This window comes from Populus euphratica, unplaced genomic scaffold (assembly GCF_000495115.2).
Source record: "Populus euphratica unplaced genomic scaffold, PopEup_1.0 scaffold2689.1, whole genome shotgun sequence".
NCBI lineage: Eukaryota > Viridiplantae > Streptophyta > Magnoliopsida > Malpighiales > Salicaceae > Populus > Populus euphratica.
In genome coordinates this window covers 1-16,822 of record NW_011502569.1, presented here as the reverse complement: position 1 = coordinate 16,822, position 16,822 = coordinate 1, and the positions used below count along the sequence as shown (strand labels likewise).

Sequence of the window (16,822 nt, the reverse complement as noted above, 5' to 3'; positions counted from 1 at the left end):
GTATTTAGATCAATATTTGAATTTTGTTTGTCATTATATTGTAATATGCATGTATTTTTTGCTGCTAAAATACTGCATGATGTTTGATTGTGAAGTCTTGATAGTGTACATGTACTTTAAATGCAATATAGTGATATAAAATTTTAATAAAAATACACTTTTAAGTATTAATTAACTAACCAATTGGTTAAACCTCTCAATTATTCTCAACTATACACCCACACACATGTGCGTGTGTGTTATGAGATACAAACAGATAAATATATATATATATATATATATATATATATAAGTGAATTTTTATTTGTTAAAATAGAAAGAAAGTCTAATGAGTTGTAGCTAAATTGATATCAATGTCCTTTTTGTTTTTAAGGTCTCAAGTTTAAAATTTTTCTTTATAACAAAAAAAATAAAAGAAACTTTAATGACAGTGAAGGTTTCTAAGAAATTGATTTCACTACATTATATAGATTTGAATTTTTTTTTAAATAAATTTTCTTAAATAATGGTTATAATATTTAAACTAAAGAATTTATGAGAGGGAGGAAACTCTTTAACCATAAATCTATTTTTAAAAATTAAATAATATAGAACAAAGTTATCCCTTTCTAATGCTCTTTAATTTTATCAAATCTTTTTTGTCGAAGTAAAAATTATGAGTTTGAAATTTATATATGACTTGTTCTGATTAGATGAGATTTTGATCAAGTTTGACAATTAATCCTTGAAAAGTAATGGTGCACTATTTTTTTACTTTATTAAAAAAATAATTTGTTGTCGTCTAGGTGTTGTGACCTAAATAACAACAACCATTTGTTAAATTATTTCTCCCCTACCTTTAGTATTAAAGAATTTATTGTTTGATAAATAACTTAGGCTAAGTCCAAACACAAAGCTCAGCTAGCACTTCTTGACCCATTTTCAAAGATCTTTATGTGTGTGTGTGTGAGAGAGAGAGATTGCTTTTGAGAATATTTAGAAATGCAATATTGATTTTAAAAATATATTTTTTATCTTATAAAGATAAAAAATTTATTCAGCTCCGACATTTATGGTATTTAAGATGAGTAAAATTTTTCATTGTACATCAAATTAAACCAAATTAAAAATTGATAATCTCATAAGGAAAATCGTCTAGCTTAGAATGTGTATAATCACACTCGATATCATGATGATATTTAAAAAAATAAAAAAAAATAGGATTTTTAGTTACATTAAAAGAAAGATATTATAATTTCTAAAATATTTTACTTGAGATAAATTCTATTACTAGTTTTGTTTTAATAGTTGGGTCTAATATTTCTAACTTTTGAGATAATGAATATTAGAGGCTAATACTCCTAACTTTGTTATAAGTGAATATTAAAGGTAATAACTTGCTTTGAAGAATAGGCATTGAACCACAATAATAGCAAAATAGGCTTTGTGCCCACAGAAATAGATTTACATCATTTTATTTAAAATTCTTGTCATTTAGTGAATTTTTATAGTTGTTTGTTTAAAAAAAATTATTTTTTTTATTGGTGTATAGACCCAAAGGCTATTTTATTTAGATCAAGCTTTTAGTGTGCTTGATAAACTTATATTTAGAATACATATATCCATCAAACATCATTGACGGAGGACATTATCTGTGTCGTGTGCTTCTTCAACAATTTCTTTCCCTCTTCGCCTTGTGTAAATTATTCATTAAAAGTCCATTGACCGTATGAATAAATTAACTGCTCTTCCATTCAATGGCTGAACTGGCCTTGCATTTGCTTGATATCCCTGACAAAAAATGCAAGTTAACATGACGTATACAAAACAATTTACTATAAAAAGGTTTAATAACAAGCATTTTAGGTTTAATTTCACAAGTTTTTTTAGATTAATTAGTTTATTCGAGGAAGTATTAAGCATCAATTCTTGAACCAATTTTTATCAAATCTGTTCTAATTGGTTATTAATAGGTGTGGACTTTACATCATCAACAGCATCTCTCAACAGTTGCACTTGCTCCCTTGAAACAGTCCCAACCTACAAGAGATAAATAGCAATGAAAATATAAAATTAATGTAATAAGACAGAAGAAATTTAGACAGCAATCTCTTGGGAAATACGTGTTCCTAGAGAAATGGGCATGGAAAGAAGAACAACCTCCTTGACTACTGTCCATATAACACCCTCACTGCATGGAGGAGTTGAAAGAGAACCAATATATCTATACAAGTTTCTGCTCCCAAACTCTATTTTGTTTGGACTAAGAATTCCCAGACTCTTCTCTTGCTTTGTGACCGATTTTATATAGGGGGACAACTGCCAGAAATGAGAAAAGGGATAAGAAAAAAAAAAACCAAATGTTGTCTTCTATCAACTTCCAATTATAAATTACGAAGAAAGAGAAAATAATAAATTAAAGAAATACATGTGTGTAGCAATAACAAAAACCTTTGAAAGGAAGGGATCAGGTTCGCCATATTTGTAAAGTACTCCAACAACAGCTGTCTCTCCAAGAGAATTCGCATGAACTATGTGAAGCTCCATGTCATATCTGTTTTAAAATTTTGGCAAAAAATAATTAAAATGCAAAATTGATCGAAATCCCAGTTCCCAGATGATAAGAGAAGGCACAAGGAACATACGTTTTGCTATTGAATGTATGTTCAGAAGGTACATGCCAATGGGAGTGTTGCAGATTGTAATCAGTCCCATTAATGGTAATTTTTCCAGCGTCTCCTTTCCATGACACCTTATAAATTGAACGTAAATTTTAAGATGTAGTACCATACATAATTTTTAATAAAAAAAGAAAAGGAAAGGGAAAGGGAACATATACAGCTTCCTACGTACCATAACGTCATATCCCCTGCTAACTATAGTAGCTTTTGCTGGTTTATAATCTCTTCGCAGTTGATCCTCTTGCCCATAGAGAACTTTCACATTTTGGTCAAGAAGATCGATTGGAGATTGCAATTTTCCATCTCCACAAGCTTTCCATTTCGGGTCAAGCTGGCCCCAATTCGACGGTCCTCGACCAGTTGCTTCAATATAACTGAATGTAATTGTATCGTTTGTGGCTGCAATATTTAGAAAATATCATTAATGATGATAATTATATAGAGTTGCATCTAATATTTGATGGATGAAGAAATTTACCATACCAACTTTAAGTTCAAAAGCAACGCATATTGTGATGGAAAGAGAATGGAATGAGAGAATGAGTGAAACGAGAACCAAAAACCTCAAGTTAAGGTTGGTGTAGACTTTGGAGAAGGTACTCATTACGCTTGATTTCTTCTTTAATGTTTTTGGCCATTTTTGCGTCTTGTTGAGGGAGTGATTGATGATAGCGACAACCAGTTGAATTATATAGAGAAAGCTTTCGAAATATACAGTAGCATATTCGACAGCGACGGTGACAACAAGAGATTGAAATTTCAAGGAAAAATTCACGTTGCTTGTTGTTGTGATTCTTAATTGATATTAGTATTTATAGTCTAAAGTACCGATTCATGGCAAAACAAAGAAACCGGCCATATAACAGAGCAACTTACGTACGTAGAACAAGGGCAACAGCTGTATATACAAACACAGCAAGGATAATATGCCGTTGAAAATAATTAATATAAGGATATATTATATAGTTTCGGCCATATATTTGTGCTTTAAAATTTCAGCAACAGCTTCACATACAGAGTATAAATTAAATAATTTGTGGCGCGAATAGGGGGCGGAAACTAGTAGGGGATTTTTTTGTGGATGGGTCGTGGTGTTTATAACAGTTGCTTATTGGAGGATTATTATATTGATATATAATATTTAATATTATCTATATTTAATATGAAAATAGTTAATATTATCTATATTTAATATGAAAATAGTTAATATTATCTATATTTAATATGAAAATAGTTAATATTATCTATATTTAATATGAAAATAGTTAATATTATCTATATTTAATATGAAAATAGTTAATATTATCTATATTTAATATGAAAATAGTTAATATTACTAGAGATAAAAAAAAAATATATATAGTATAAATATATGGAAGAGGAAGGCAGTAACCTCTTTCTCTTCTCATATATTTTTTTTTGTTATCTTCCTAGAGCATATATTGTGTTATTCTCTTGATGTCTATTTATATGAAAAAAATAGTGTCATCAACTTCAGCTCATCTTTAACAATGATGGATGCCAAACTTTGACATTTGGTAGTTTGCACATGGACATGATTGTTGCATATTAATGACAACAATCCTAATAATTACTCTCTTTGCCATTTATATAGGTAATTATTCTTTTGTTTTTTTAGCACAAGCTAGCATCTTGTAGCTCTTCCAAGCTTACCATTCCGAAAGCACCAAGTTTATAGGTATTTACCATATCTTGCAATAACTAAAGTCACCAAAGCATATTTTCTCACACCAAAGAATCACTATAACCATATGGCCTGTCACTTCATATCTGAAGAGTGTTAATGCTTGTCTTTAGGCCACATGTGAGTCTCTACAAACAACTTCATTGAGCTTGGCTCATATCCAAGAGATGTAGCCCATAAGAAAAAATGTTGCAAGTTAAATATATGTACAAGTAATAACAAATTAGTTAATGATATATTTTATTTAAATTAATTTTACCACTCGTTTAACATGTGCAGCAAACAAAATGGAGCCGCCGGTGTGTGTGGTTATTGATTAATACTTAAACGTGTATTCTTATTAAGGTTTTGTATCATCATTTTGCATTTAAAGTATTAATAACTCCTTAACTAGAGCATGTTTTATAATAACAAGTTTGATAATAGAATATACATTTAATTTATGATAAATGTTCGTTTTAAATACAGGCTTATCACATAAATCAAATGATTGATTGATGAGTTTAACTACTGAAATTGAGAAGACAAAAAGATGGCTAAACTTAGAAAAGAGATGTTGGTTCAGTCCAAACTAAAACACTATTCGGTTATTGGATTATACCTGGAGCTGGAACTTGAATTTAGATCTGGGCTATATGGATGGAAAGCTAAGATATAGGCCTAAAACTTTCAGGAGAGTTCAAGATTCAAAAATGCCTAGACACTCTTTGATACTAAAACATAGGGTTAAAACTTGGATTATACCTTAAGTTGTAGAACTTTTCAAGTTCAAATTTTAGCAACAACGGAGAAATAGGAATCTGTCTTGTAGCCTAGATACTGTTTAATGTTCAACCTATATTTCGAGTTTTAGAAGTCCAAATATATCAATTTTTTTTTTTTTTGTAAATATGAAACAATTTCCCAGAACTTTCATGAAAACTATATGTTCAAATTCTGATGTTAGCAATGATATTTTTTGTAAACAATAAGATAAGAATTGTTACGAAGTCAAAAGTTGGTCATCCATTCAACAATTAGTCATCAAATCAATAGTTTTGAATTTTGGCCTATAAAAGGAGGCATTTTTCTTGCATTTAGGCATCTTGATTTTCAGATCAAGATCATATTCTTGATTTCTTTCTTTGTACTTTGTAATGTTTAAGTTTTATTTTATGTTATATTAATCTCTTAGTTATGCTTTTTATTTCATTTCCTTTACTTAGTTAACTTATATCTTATTTATGTTCTTATCTTGTTTATGTATGTTTCTCTCTTTTATTATGTTTAGTTAAGTTTATTATATTAAGGTGAAAAAGTTACACTAATAGTGTAAGAATAAGTATAGCAAGAACTCAACATGGACGTTAATGTTTGATACTAACATGCTTTGTATTTGTTATCTTATTCACTCTTAATACTTTGCTTGTTAAATGATTAATTTAGATTTATATTGTATAACCTATGTTATAATAAATGTTTGACCTTTTTATAGCCTACTGTATGGTTTAACAACACTTATGCTATGAAAAGAACTTGATTTGTTGTTAACATAAATTGATATCATGAATACTTGACAATATTTACAAGTATTAGTATTATTTATAATTTGATTGGAATCTCCTTTGTGTCTGGTTTCTAGTTGAGTAATAAAAAATATTTATACTATACTCATTTGAAATACCATTAGTGGATCCTCTAACTTTAATAATAATTTTTTATTATTATTTAATATTCACATTAATTTTACATCTCAAAGTTTTCTTTAACTCACCATCACCATCATCATCATCATCATCATCATCATTATCATCATTATTATTTATAATTTATATAGTTAACCTCCCTACGGTTTAACCCTGGTTTTGCCATGTCATTTATTACTTTGACACTTCTATATTTGAAAGAAAACATTAATCTTTTGGTTATGTCAATCACCAAACTATGAATTTTTTTATTCCAGTTATCAGCACCGACTTGTGAGCATTGTGCGAACCGCTTAGATTCACATGTTGAATTTATTGCGACCATATATCCCTCGAAATTTATGGCAATTTGAAATCACTCTAAACCGCCACATCATTCCAGGCTTAAAAACCGTTATCTTTAGTGTACTTTTTGGCTTTTTTATGATTCATACTAAAAATCACGCAACTTACTTTCATAGTGACAAATTAGATTTTAAAACAATTTTTTTTGTAAAACAAATATCATATTGCAATGAAATATGTTACTTAGTTGCCGCGTGATTTTCTTACACCCTCCTCACAACATTGTCATGCGCACTGTCCCGCTCAAATTTGTACTATGTGTAAATAATTTATTTAAAATAAAAATAATAGTTTATTTACAATTATAACAATAATTTATTAAAATTAAGCTGGAAATTTGAACTTAACACCAACATGAAATCTTCAAAACGATGCATCGATATAAGGTCGTCATTGAGGATGTCTGGAAACCTGACTCCATTGAAATAATGGAATCTCCATCATGATTTAAACGTCAATGTTATTACTCATGTGGCCTTAATGTTTGTGCACTTAAAAAAAATTAATTAAATATTAATTTGTTATTCATAAATTATGTTATAATTTAAAAAAATTAAAATAAAAACAAACTTACATTAAAAGGTCGTCATTCCAATGTGTTCGGTACTTACAGGTGAATTGATTCTGCTGTGAAGGCACACCGCCTTTACGTTGTAAAACAACGCTCGAAGAGGCAGCATCGCGAGTTGGCGCAGGTGCCTCTTTTTGATCGGCATCTAAGGACAAGTCATCCTCGTTGCTAGGAGAACTAGCTACAATCATATGCTCACGACATGCTGTTGATTTCATTTTACGTATTTATATAAATTTATACGAATAATTATATAATTAAATTTGATTATTAAAAAAATAATTTAGCAGCACCTCTCTTATACTGGAAATTATTCAAAGTTTTTAAACTTGCAAATATTCACAATAACTACAAACCAATTGACTCCATTGAAAAATCTTATTTATAACATAACATCTATACAAATTTAACAATAAAATAAAGGGAAAAACAACATTTAATTTTATATATTCAACTAACATCTATAAAAATTCATCAATAATAATTAAAATTATGAAAATAATTAAACATATATCATGCACTAATATAATAAAATTGAGATAAAATAATTATATTTAATTATCATTTACAAGGGAACTTTAACAATAATATTTAAAATTTAACAAAGTATTCAATTATTATGACAATATAAATAATACAATATATTGAATAAATTAAAAAAAATTATAGACTTTAGAAAAGAAAAATACTAGATGAATTAGTGATGGCATGTATGGGTGAGATGGAGGAGCTGGATTAATCAGTGTCCTTCGACAGCTGAATTATCTGTTTTTTCAGGTGAATGAATGATCTCCTGCTGAAGAATTGGTGGAAGAGTTTGTCTTATTAAATCTATTGTAAATAATTTGTCTTTGTTCCCTATCCCTATGACGATTGCTGCTAAAATTGAGTGGCTGATCAAATCCTTGCTTTGATCTGCTATGGAAGAAGATCCAAAAGATCATGATGTCAAAAATAAAAAATAAGACCAGAAACTAGTCTTGACACTGGTCTTTGGAAAGATGACGCTGTCTCAAGTATTAAAAAAAATAAAAAAAATTATGTACTTGTGATTGTTTATTTAAAATTAGACCAGAAACTAGAACTTCAAATATTTCTCCATCCAAGCAAAAAACTAAAAAACCAGAGTTTTTTAAATTTATTATGAGTTTGAAAAACATATTTTAGAGTTATTTCACGGTTTTGTTTTACAAGTTCTTCAATTTTTTTCTAAATGAATTAAGAAGGCATGAATAATGTATTTTTTTTTCTTTTTTATCCAAGTAGTACATTTTAGCAATGTAAGAAATTAAAATTATTTTTTATATATTTTCATATTTAGTTAGTGAGATAATTTAATTCTCATCATAATATAAAATAAAGGTTTCTTTTGAGTTAACAATGAAAAAGATGGTTTCTAGTTTGAATGAAATAAAATGAATATTCTATAATTAGATTATTACATAAATAAATTATTGACATGATAAACTATGATTTTGATTTGTTTATAAATTACTTGTCTAGATTGTTACTTTGCTCACACTAAAATAACTCAATATGTCGTAGTACCAAAGAATAAAATATGAGTATATCTAATTTCTCTTTTATTTTGTTCTTCTGAATATTTCAATTCATGATATCTAAAAAATTGCTCAGTTGCAAATTTTATCAGATATCTAGAAAATAATATCACCCTTTTTCGAGAAAAATTAATCCCATCACCCTTTTTCGAGAAAAAATAATCCCAAAATATGTGCATTTATGTGTGATTATATCTTGATGCAATTATGTGTGATTATATAGTAATATATTGTGTGAAGAGAATTTTTGTTTTTTCCAAAATAATAAAAAGGACAATGAAACATGTCTCTTTTTTTTACTATATAATTAATTATTATCTTATTAAAGAGACAATCTAAAATGTAATTAATTGGATGGTCAAAGCATATGTAAAGTACAAAGTTCAAATATCTTAAATGACATTATGAAAAGTACAAACGGACATATAATTTATGAAATTTACTTAATTATAAACTATTGTTATGCACATTTATTTATTTACAAGCGGGTTTATAAAATTTAAACTTGTGAAATAACCAAGGGTTTGAAAAGATCATTAACAAAAATAATATTTAGTTATTGTAAGTATATTCTTTTAAAAAATAAATTATAACTTTGATTATAGATTTGACTAGATTGAATAACTTAATTTTATTTTAATTAAATAAAATATAAGTAAAAACAAGAAATAAAAAAATAAAAAAAATCTCAATAACCTAAAAACATCTTCTTCTTCTTTTCCTAGTTAATTCTTTGAATCATCGTGAAGAAGATGGTACGTTGATTTCAACAACATAGTAAAAAAGAATTTTTAGCTATTAAGAGACGTCACATCCAAAAACTAGAAGATTACGAGCACCTTTTATACATGTTCGGTGCACTTATACTTTTAATTTTTTAATTATATTTTATTATTATTAAAAATATCAAATTATCATCGATCAACTTAATTATAACTAAAAAAAATAGATTAAAAATACAAGGAATCATGAATACTAGTTTTATTTTTTTTTACTTTTAAAGATAATTTAATTATTTTAATATACTTTAAAAATGTAAAATATTTGAGTTAACTGTAATCAATTTTATAATGAATAAAGAACCTCATAAAAAGATCACACTTTCTCATAACTAATTCAGTGATTTTTACTATATAAAAAAAATATCATTACACTTTTTGATGAATAATAACTCTTCTTGTATTAACATTGTTTTTCCAAAGCAAATTAGTTTCGTTAAACTCCTCTGAAATTTAGACAAAGATTTAATAAAACTGTCTTATTAAATTAAATAAAAACGACAATAAAAAAGCTTGATAACAGCAGCAATAGCATCGCCAGCAACTTCATGGAGGCTGCCATGAGCTTAACCAGTCAGAGCAAGTTTAGCTCTGCTTTTCTACTAAAAAGATTGAATTGCTGTGGCCATTTCTCATGAACTAAAAAGGATTTGTGAAAGAGAAGAATTCCTTTCCAGCTTTAGCTTGCATCGCACGAAAAGCAGCCTCTCTGCTCCTTCAATCTCTTGTTTATTTCATATGGCTCCGGTATATACCATAACAATTTCACATCGTACAAACAAACTTAAGGATCTCACTCTCGTGGGTGTTTTCGAAGAAAAATATGTAAAAACCATAAACATTAACTTCATTGATTGATCCAAACAAGTCATTCCTCCTCCAACCCAGTGTGTTATTGGTAAGATGTTGTTTGGTACTTTTATAAAAATATTTTTTTATTGAGATTACATTTTTTTATTTTTTTATTATTAACATATTAAAATTATTAAAAAAATATTTAAAAATAAATTTGATATTTCTACAAGCAAAAAAATATTTAAAAACAAGTAAGAACAACAAAAACAAACACTTCATAGGACCAATTAGAACAAATCAATTATTATATAACCCTTAACGTGTTATTTTGTTACAAATTCTCTTGATTTTTTTTTTAATTTTATTATTTGTTTTATTTGCAACGGACAAGAAACAATGTCACTTCTCTATTATTGGTAGTTAAAAGATTTTGTTCAACTGAACTGTAATCATTTGCATGAAACCTTTCATTTAAGACCTCACAATGAGATCTAAAAACAATTTTACATCAATCATAATAAAACTATCGCATTATTTAACAAGTTTGTAGGAAATAACTTATAATAATTTTACGCTAAATTTGTCGTTTTGAACATGTTTGAGCTTCTTCTTTCTTTCTTTTTCAATCATGATTAAAGAGAGTATTTGTTATTGTGATATGATTGTGTTTTTGTTTTTAATAAATCTTTTATTTTTACTTTAAATTTATATTTTTTAATTTTTTTATATATTAATGTCAAAAATAAAATTTTAAAAATAAAAAGTATATATTATTTTAATATATTTTTAAATAACAAATGTTATAAAAAACAACATTATCATAATAAATAAATAAATAAATAACACAACCAAAAGCACGTAACAATAATGTGCATTTGAATGAAATCTTTCAACATCATGGACGAGAGGTAACATTATTTGATGTCGAGTATGTTTTGATGAAAATTGATAAAACCTAATATCTTAAACTTAATTGATAATGTGGAAATGAATCAAGGACTAAAGTGATACTTTTCCAGAAAATAATCCAGGGATATACTTGATATTTCACAAAACCCAAAACCCACAAAACCCACAAAAAAAATATGCTGTTTACATGTAGATACACTGATTTAGTGTGTTTTTGATGTCTTAGATTGTTGAATTTTATGAAAGATTTGACTTTTAATGGGTTTTTGTTTGTATAGATAGGGGGAGTGTGTTTTTGTGGGTTTCTGGTAATGATTTTTTTATTGCTCTTGGTGTTTTTTATTTTTTTGCTGCCCTGAATGGGAAAGAACAAATCTTTTTTAAAAAAACTTTTACCACTCGCGCCTGTACATATATAGTGAATGTGTATTGTTTTTGCTTGATTAATTTTTTTAATTTGGAAAAAAGGTTTAATTTTTTACACTTACACCTATTGATACTGCAGAAGTGTGTAGTTGCTTGATTGAATTGTTTAATTTGAAGAAGATAATTGATTTTTTAACACGTAAATGTGACTGTACTTGTACCTATAAATATATTGAAATTGTTTGTTTCTACAATGATGAAGATTTTATTGTTGTTGCTGGTGGCGTTAGATATGATTGAGAGGAGGGTAGAGGTAGTGGCAAGATTGAAAGCATTGGAGGAGGCTGCTACACCCCTGGTGGCATTCTTGCAGAATGCAAGTGCTGTGCAGGAGTTGAGGGCCGATAAGCAGTATAATCTTCAGATGCTTCATGACCGTTATCAGGTTTGTTTTGTTTGCAAATCTTCATTTAGAGAGTGTAATGGGTTGGTATTCTTTCTATCTTTTATTGTTTTAAGTGATGTTTTATAGGAATTAACTAGGAACTAAGAGAGATTTGAATTGATATTAGGAATTTCGAGGTCTTGTCTTTATTCATGTTGCAACATTGAAGAGGGTATTTTGTCGAACTTAATAGTTAATGAGCAATAGTGATTCTTATTGTGAAAACTAGTGATTTTAATCAAAGAGCCGATTACGTAATAGTTAATGAGCAATAGCTCTCAGAGGTGTCTACAACCCATTTTCTTGTTAGAATCTGATGTCCACCTGTTTTACTTCCTTCAAGGACTAAAGTGATACTTTTCCAGAAAATAATCCAGGGATATACTTGATATTTCACAAAACCCCTTGCTCCCTCTCCTTTCTCTCGTTATCTAGGTTGAACCCCAAAACAGCAGGGCAGCAGCCAATAACCACAACAATGGCGACTTACGATCTGACCCCGCGAATCGCACCAAATCTAGACCGCCACTTGGTATTCCCTTTATTAGAATTCCTTCAAGAACGTCAGCTTTACCCAGATGAGCAGATCTTAAAAGCCAAAATCGAGCTTTTAAACAAAACAAACATGGTTGATTACGCTATGGACATCCACAAAAGTCTTTACCACACTGAAGATGTCCCTCAAGGTAAACAAAGCAAAACCCACAAAAAAATATGCTGTTTATATGTAGATACACTGAGTTAGTGTGTGTTTGATGTCTTAGATTGTTGAATTTTATGAAAGATTTGACTTTTAATGGGCTTTTGTTTGTATAGATAGGGTGAGTGTGTTTTCGTGGGTTTCTGGTAATCATTTTTTTTATTGCTTTTGGTGTTTTTTATTTTTTTGCTGCCCTGAATGGGAAAGAACAAATCTTTTTTAAAAAAACTTTTACCACTCGCGCCTGTACATATATAGTGAATGTGTATTGTTTTTGCTTGATTAATTTTTTTAATTTGGAAAAAAGGTTTAATTTTTTACACTTACACCTATAGAGACTGCAGAAGTGTGTAGTTGCTTGATTGAATTGTTTAATTTGAAGAAGATAATTGATTTTTTAACACGTAAATGTGACTGTACTTGTACCTATAAATATATTGAAATTGTTTGTTTCTACAATGATGAAGATTTTATTGTTGTTGCTGGTGGCGTTAGATATGATTGAGAGGAGGGTAGAGGTAGTGGCAAGATTGAAAGCATTGGAGGAGGCTGCTACACCCCTGGTGGCATTCTTGCAGAATGCAAGTGCTGTGCAGGAGTTGAGGGCTGATAAGCAGTATAATCTTCAGATGCTTCATGACCGTTATCAGGTTTGTTTTGTTTGCAAATCTTCATTTAGAGAGTGTAATGGGTTGGTATTCTTTCTATCTTTTATTGTTTTAAGTGATGTTTTATAGGAATTAACTAGGAACTAAGAGAGATTTGAATTGATATTAGGAATTTCGAGGTCTTGTCTTTATTCATGTTGCAACATTGAAGAGGGTATTTTGTCGAACTTAATAGTTAATGAGCAATAGTGATTCTTATTGTGAAAACTAGTGATTTTAATCAAAGAGCCGATTACGTAATAGTTAATGAGCAATAGCTCTCAGAGGTGTCTACAACCCATTTTCTTGTTAGAATCTGATGTCCACCTGTTTTACTTCCTGACCAGCAGTGTAGACATTGATTCAATTAAAATTGCTCCCCATTTGCTATTTTTAGAGCTCTTTAATATTTCTGTCACCTAAAGTTCCATGTTTTGGATGGAGCGGTTTTCTTATTTGTCCATCTTGACTCATTGAATGATAGTGCTATTTCTAAACAGATTGGTCCGGAGCAGATTGAAGCATTATATCAGTATGCCAAATTCCAGTTTGAATGTGGAAACTACTCTGGTGCTGCTGACTATCTGTATCAGTACAGGGCCTTATGCACTAACAGTGAAAGGAGTCTGAGTGCATTGTGGGGAAAGATGGCAGCTGAGGTACTGATGCAAAACTGGGATATTGCTCTTGAAGAACTTAACCGGCTGAAAGAAATAATTGATTCTAAGGTTGTTTTCCGCCACTCACTTCCCGCTCTTCTGTTTGGGTTGTATGCTGTTTTACTTCTTCTTTTTCTTTTTTTCTTTTTTTCCTTTTTTGAGTAAATGTGCTTACTGTGGAAAATGTTCTGGTGCAGAGCTTCTCAACACCTTTGAATCAGATTCAGAGTAGAATATGGTTGATGCATTGGAGTCTCTTCATCTTTTTCAACAATGAGAATGGAAGGACACAGATTATTGACTTATTTAATCAGGACAAGTATGGCTTATCCTTTTCTTCCTCTCTGCATACATTTTCAACTTTGGCATGTTCTCTATGTTTTCTCTAACTTAAAAAATGACTTGTGGATATTACTTTATCAAAACCTATACTTATTCTTAAAAACTCGAGGGGGCAGAAGTTAACCAGCATCTCTTTATCTCAGATTCTTTTCTTCCTTTGAACTGGAGTAATCTCTCAATTCAATAAACTATTTTTTGGACTTTCTTAAGACACAGGCTTACAGGATGACAGGAATTATCTCATTTTATTTTAGGTATCTCAATGCCATTCAAACCAATGCACCCCATCTTCTGCGTTACCTAGCAACTGCATTCATTGTCAACAAAAGAAGAAGACCTCAATTCAAGGACTTTATAAAGGTTATTCAGCAAGAGCAGCACTCATACAAAGATCCTATCACAGAGTTTTTGGCCTGTGTCTATGTTAATTATGATTTTGATGAGGCACAAAAGAAGATGAAGGAGTGCGAAGAAGTAAGCTTTTTATGCCCTAATGAAATTGGCATGTTAATATTCCTGAACAGGAAATGCATTTTGATATTCCTGTACAAGAATTTAGCTGATTGCATCATTTAAGTAGTGCTGAAGTTCAATTTTCTGGATGCCCCTTGATTTTGTTTTTGGTCTTTGTAGTCAGCGGGGCTTTGTGGTTTTATGTTCTCTGTTCATAAATTTTCCTTCTGGTTGTCAGCTCCTGGATTATACTAACCTGTCATGCTCATTGTAGGTGATACTAAATGATCCTTTCCTCGGCAAACATCTAGAAGATAGCAACTTTTCTACTGTGCCGTTGAGAGATGAATTCCTTGAAAATGCCCGTCTATTTGTCTTTGAAACCTATTGCCGGATACATCAGCGCATTGACATGGAGTATGTACCTCCTCCCTTGAATTGTTTTCTAAAACTGCAGAACTGGAATAAATGGAAATTCTGTCCTTGGAAAAACCATCCTTTTGAGTGGATTGTGTAAAATGTCAGTTTGATCTCAATGAATGCCCATTCGTTTGTTTTTCAATTGTGTTGCTCACATGTCTGTTAAGACTAAATTATTTGCCCCATGGAACATCTATTATCTGTACAATTAAAGAGTATAGTACCTGTGGGTTAGATGATTTTGATCCAAACTCTGATAATACAAAATTGATGAACTGGTCCTGAGGCTTCAATGGTATTGGTCCAGAGACTTGACAGTCTGAATTTTTTCGATTCATTACTGCCATTTCAAGTGGTGTATGAACAAGGCTGCAAGTAATTGTTTTTGGCTAGAAGTGCTCTCTCCTTGTATATGTTTTTTTTTCTATTGCAACAATACAGAATTATGTTGTCATGGAAGCTCTTTGCTTTCATGAGAAGTTAATTATCGTCCCCCCCCTAAATGCAGAAGGGTTGTGCTTCTATTTAATCATATTTGTGAAATGGGTCGCAGAGTCCAGAGCTGAACTGCCAGTATTTCCAGTGAGCTGTGCACTAAACAAGCTTGTGATGTACATTTTATTGCTTCTGTTAAGATACTAATTCAAACTACTTTGCTGTTCGTGGCAGAGTCCTTGCAGAGAAATTGAACTTGAATTATGAGGAGGCTGAGAGATGGATTGTGAATCTCATCCGCAACTCAAAGCTTGATGCTAAGATTGATTCACAATCAGGAACTGTTATCATGGAGCCCAACCATTCCAACGTGTAAGATTGATTGTTATTTCTGTAAATGACAATGATTCTTGGTACCAGCTAGTCTTGTCTTTTATTTCTATGTATTCCAGATAACTTGTATATGTCAGCTCTCAGAGGTGTCTACTTCTCTTCAAGAATCTGGTCACAAATCTTTATCGAATTTCTTGTATCTTTATCGCAGGTATGAGCAGTTGATAGATCACACCAAAGCACTATCAGGCCGTACTTCCAAGTTAGTCAGTCAGATTCTAGAGCATGCACAGGCACAGTCTGCCCGATAAAGTTTCTCTGTGAAGAAGAGGAGGATTTATTTGTAAGGTTTTCGGCATCTGAATTTTTGTTTCTCGTCAGCCATGGCGGTCAGATTTGAGAAATTGTACTGATTAACCAACCATTCCCACAAGTTCTAGAATTAGAGCAAATCTAGAGAACATCTATTAATTTCGAAATGAGGGTTTATGTTTTGCTTTTTCACTTCCATGAAATATCAATGCATCTTATTTTCAGCAGCCATGGGGTTGTAATGAAGCCGACGCCCCCTTTTTTTTCTCATTTTTGAACTCTTCTGTTTTTCAATTGAATCCTTCTATGGGCCAAATTGGATATAATTATATATTAGGCTTGTATCAAATTGAGGACTAAAATGTAAAACATGGAGAAAAAATATCTAACTGCGCGTTATCAACAATTTTTATTTGTAATAATTACATCTCGGTTGATGTTCTAAAAAATTATATTTTATGTCTTAAATTTTAATGACTTTACAACATTTTTCATCCTCTATTTTTAGCGTAAAAAGATTTGAACAATGACTTTGCAACATTTTTCATCCTCTATTTTTAACGTAAAAAGATTTGAACAAGAAATTTCGAATTATTTAAAGGTATGCTTGTAAAATTACAAATTATTTAATTACATTGAGGGAATTTAGTGACCATAGCAGCTGTGTCAGCCACTGAGACACTAGCTGCTGCCTGTGATGGG

General features: G+C 30.1%; 2 protein-coding genes across 3 annotated transcripts; one reads left to right on the top strand and one right to left on the bottom strand.

Annotated features, from left to right (window-relative positions):
- Positions 1 to 1,508: 1,508 nt before the first annotated feature.
- Positions 1,509 to 7,184, bottom strand: LOC105119298 (alpha carbonic anhydrase 4-like). Its single transcript, XM_011017423.1, has 7 exons — positions 7,007 to 7,184; positions 2,833 to 3,068; positions 2,625 to 2,731; positions 2,431 to 2,533; positions 2,140 to 2,298; positions 1,966 to 2,019; positions 1,509 to 1,770 (listed from the first exon to the last, which is right to left on the bottom strand). The coding sequence occupies exons 1-7, from the start codon at positions 7,182 to 7,184 to the stop codon at positions 1,690 to 1,692; spliced, it is 918 nt and encodes a 305-aa protein (XP_011015725.1). The 3' UTR covers positions 1,509 to 1,689.
- A 4,443-nt stretch (positions 7,185 to 11,627) lies between these two features.
- LOC105119297 (eukaryotic translation initiation factor 3 subunit E-like) lies at positions 11,628 to 16,347 on the top strand. 2 transcript variants are annotated; one of them, XM_011017421.1, is made up of 8 exons: positions 12,247 to 12,505; positions 13,015 to 13,169; positions 13,667 to 13,894; positions 14,023 to 14,144; positions 14,422 to 14,641; positions 14,895 to 15,037; positions 15,710 to 15,847; positions 16,020 to 16,347. In XM_011017421.1, exons 1-8 carry the CDS (start codon positions 12,298 to 12,300, stop codon positions 16,117 to 16,119), a joined length of 1,314 nt encoding a protein of 437 aa, XP_011015723.1. In that variant the 5' UTR covers positions 12,247 to 12,297; the 3' UTR covers positions 16,120 to 16,347. The 2 variants fall into 2 exon arrangements, with proteins under 2 accessions (XP_011015724.1, XP_011015723.1); XM_011017422.1 differs by lacking the exons at positions 12,247 to 12,505; positions 13,015 to 13,169 and adding an exon at positions 11,628 to 11,819.
- Positions 16,348 to 16,822: the final 475 nt, after the last annotated feature.

Excerpts from the sequence above, each read along its gene's own strand:
- LOC105119297 (XM_011017421.1), top strand. The coding sequence starts at position 12,298 with ATGGCGACTTACGATCTGACCCCGCGAATCGCACCAAATCTAGACCGC. Across the intron at positions 14,145-14,421 it reads GACTTATTTAATCAGGACAA|GTATCTCAATGCCATTCAAA; the intron begins GTATGGCTTATC and ends ATTTTATTTTAG. Across the intron at positions 15,848-16,019 it reads GAGCCCAACCATTCCAACGT|GTATGAGCAGTTGATAGATC; the intron begins GTAAGATTGATT and ends TCTTTATCGCAG.
- LOC105119298 (XM_011017423.1), bottom strand. The coding sequence starts at position 7,184 with ATGAAATCAACAGCATGTCGTGAGCATATGATTGTAGCTAGTTCTCCT. Across the intron at positions 2,299-2,430 it reads CTGATCCCTTCCTTTCAAAG|TTGTCCCCCTATATAAAATC; the intron begins GTTTTTGTTATT and ends CATTTCTGGCAG. Across the intron at positions 2,020-2,139 it reads TATGGACAGTAGTCAAGGAG|GTTGGGACTGTTTCAAGGGA; the intron begins GTTGTTCTTCTT and ends TATCTCTTGTAG.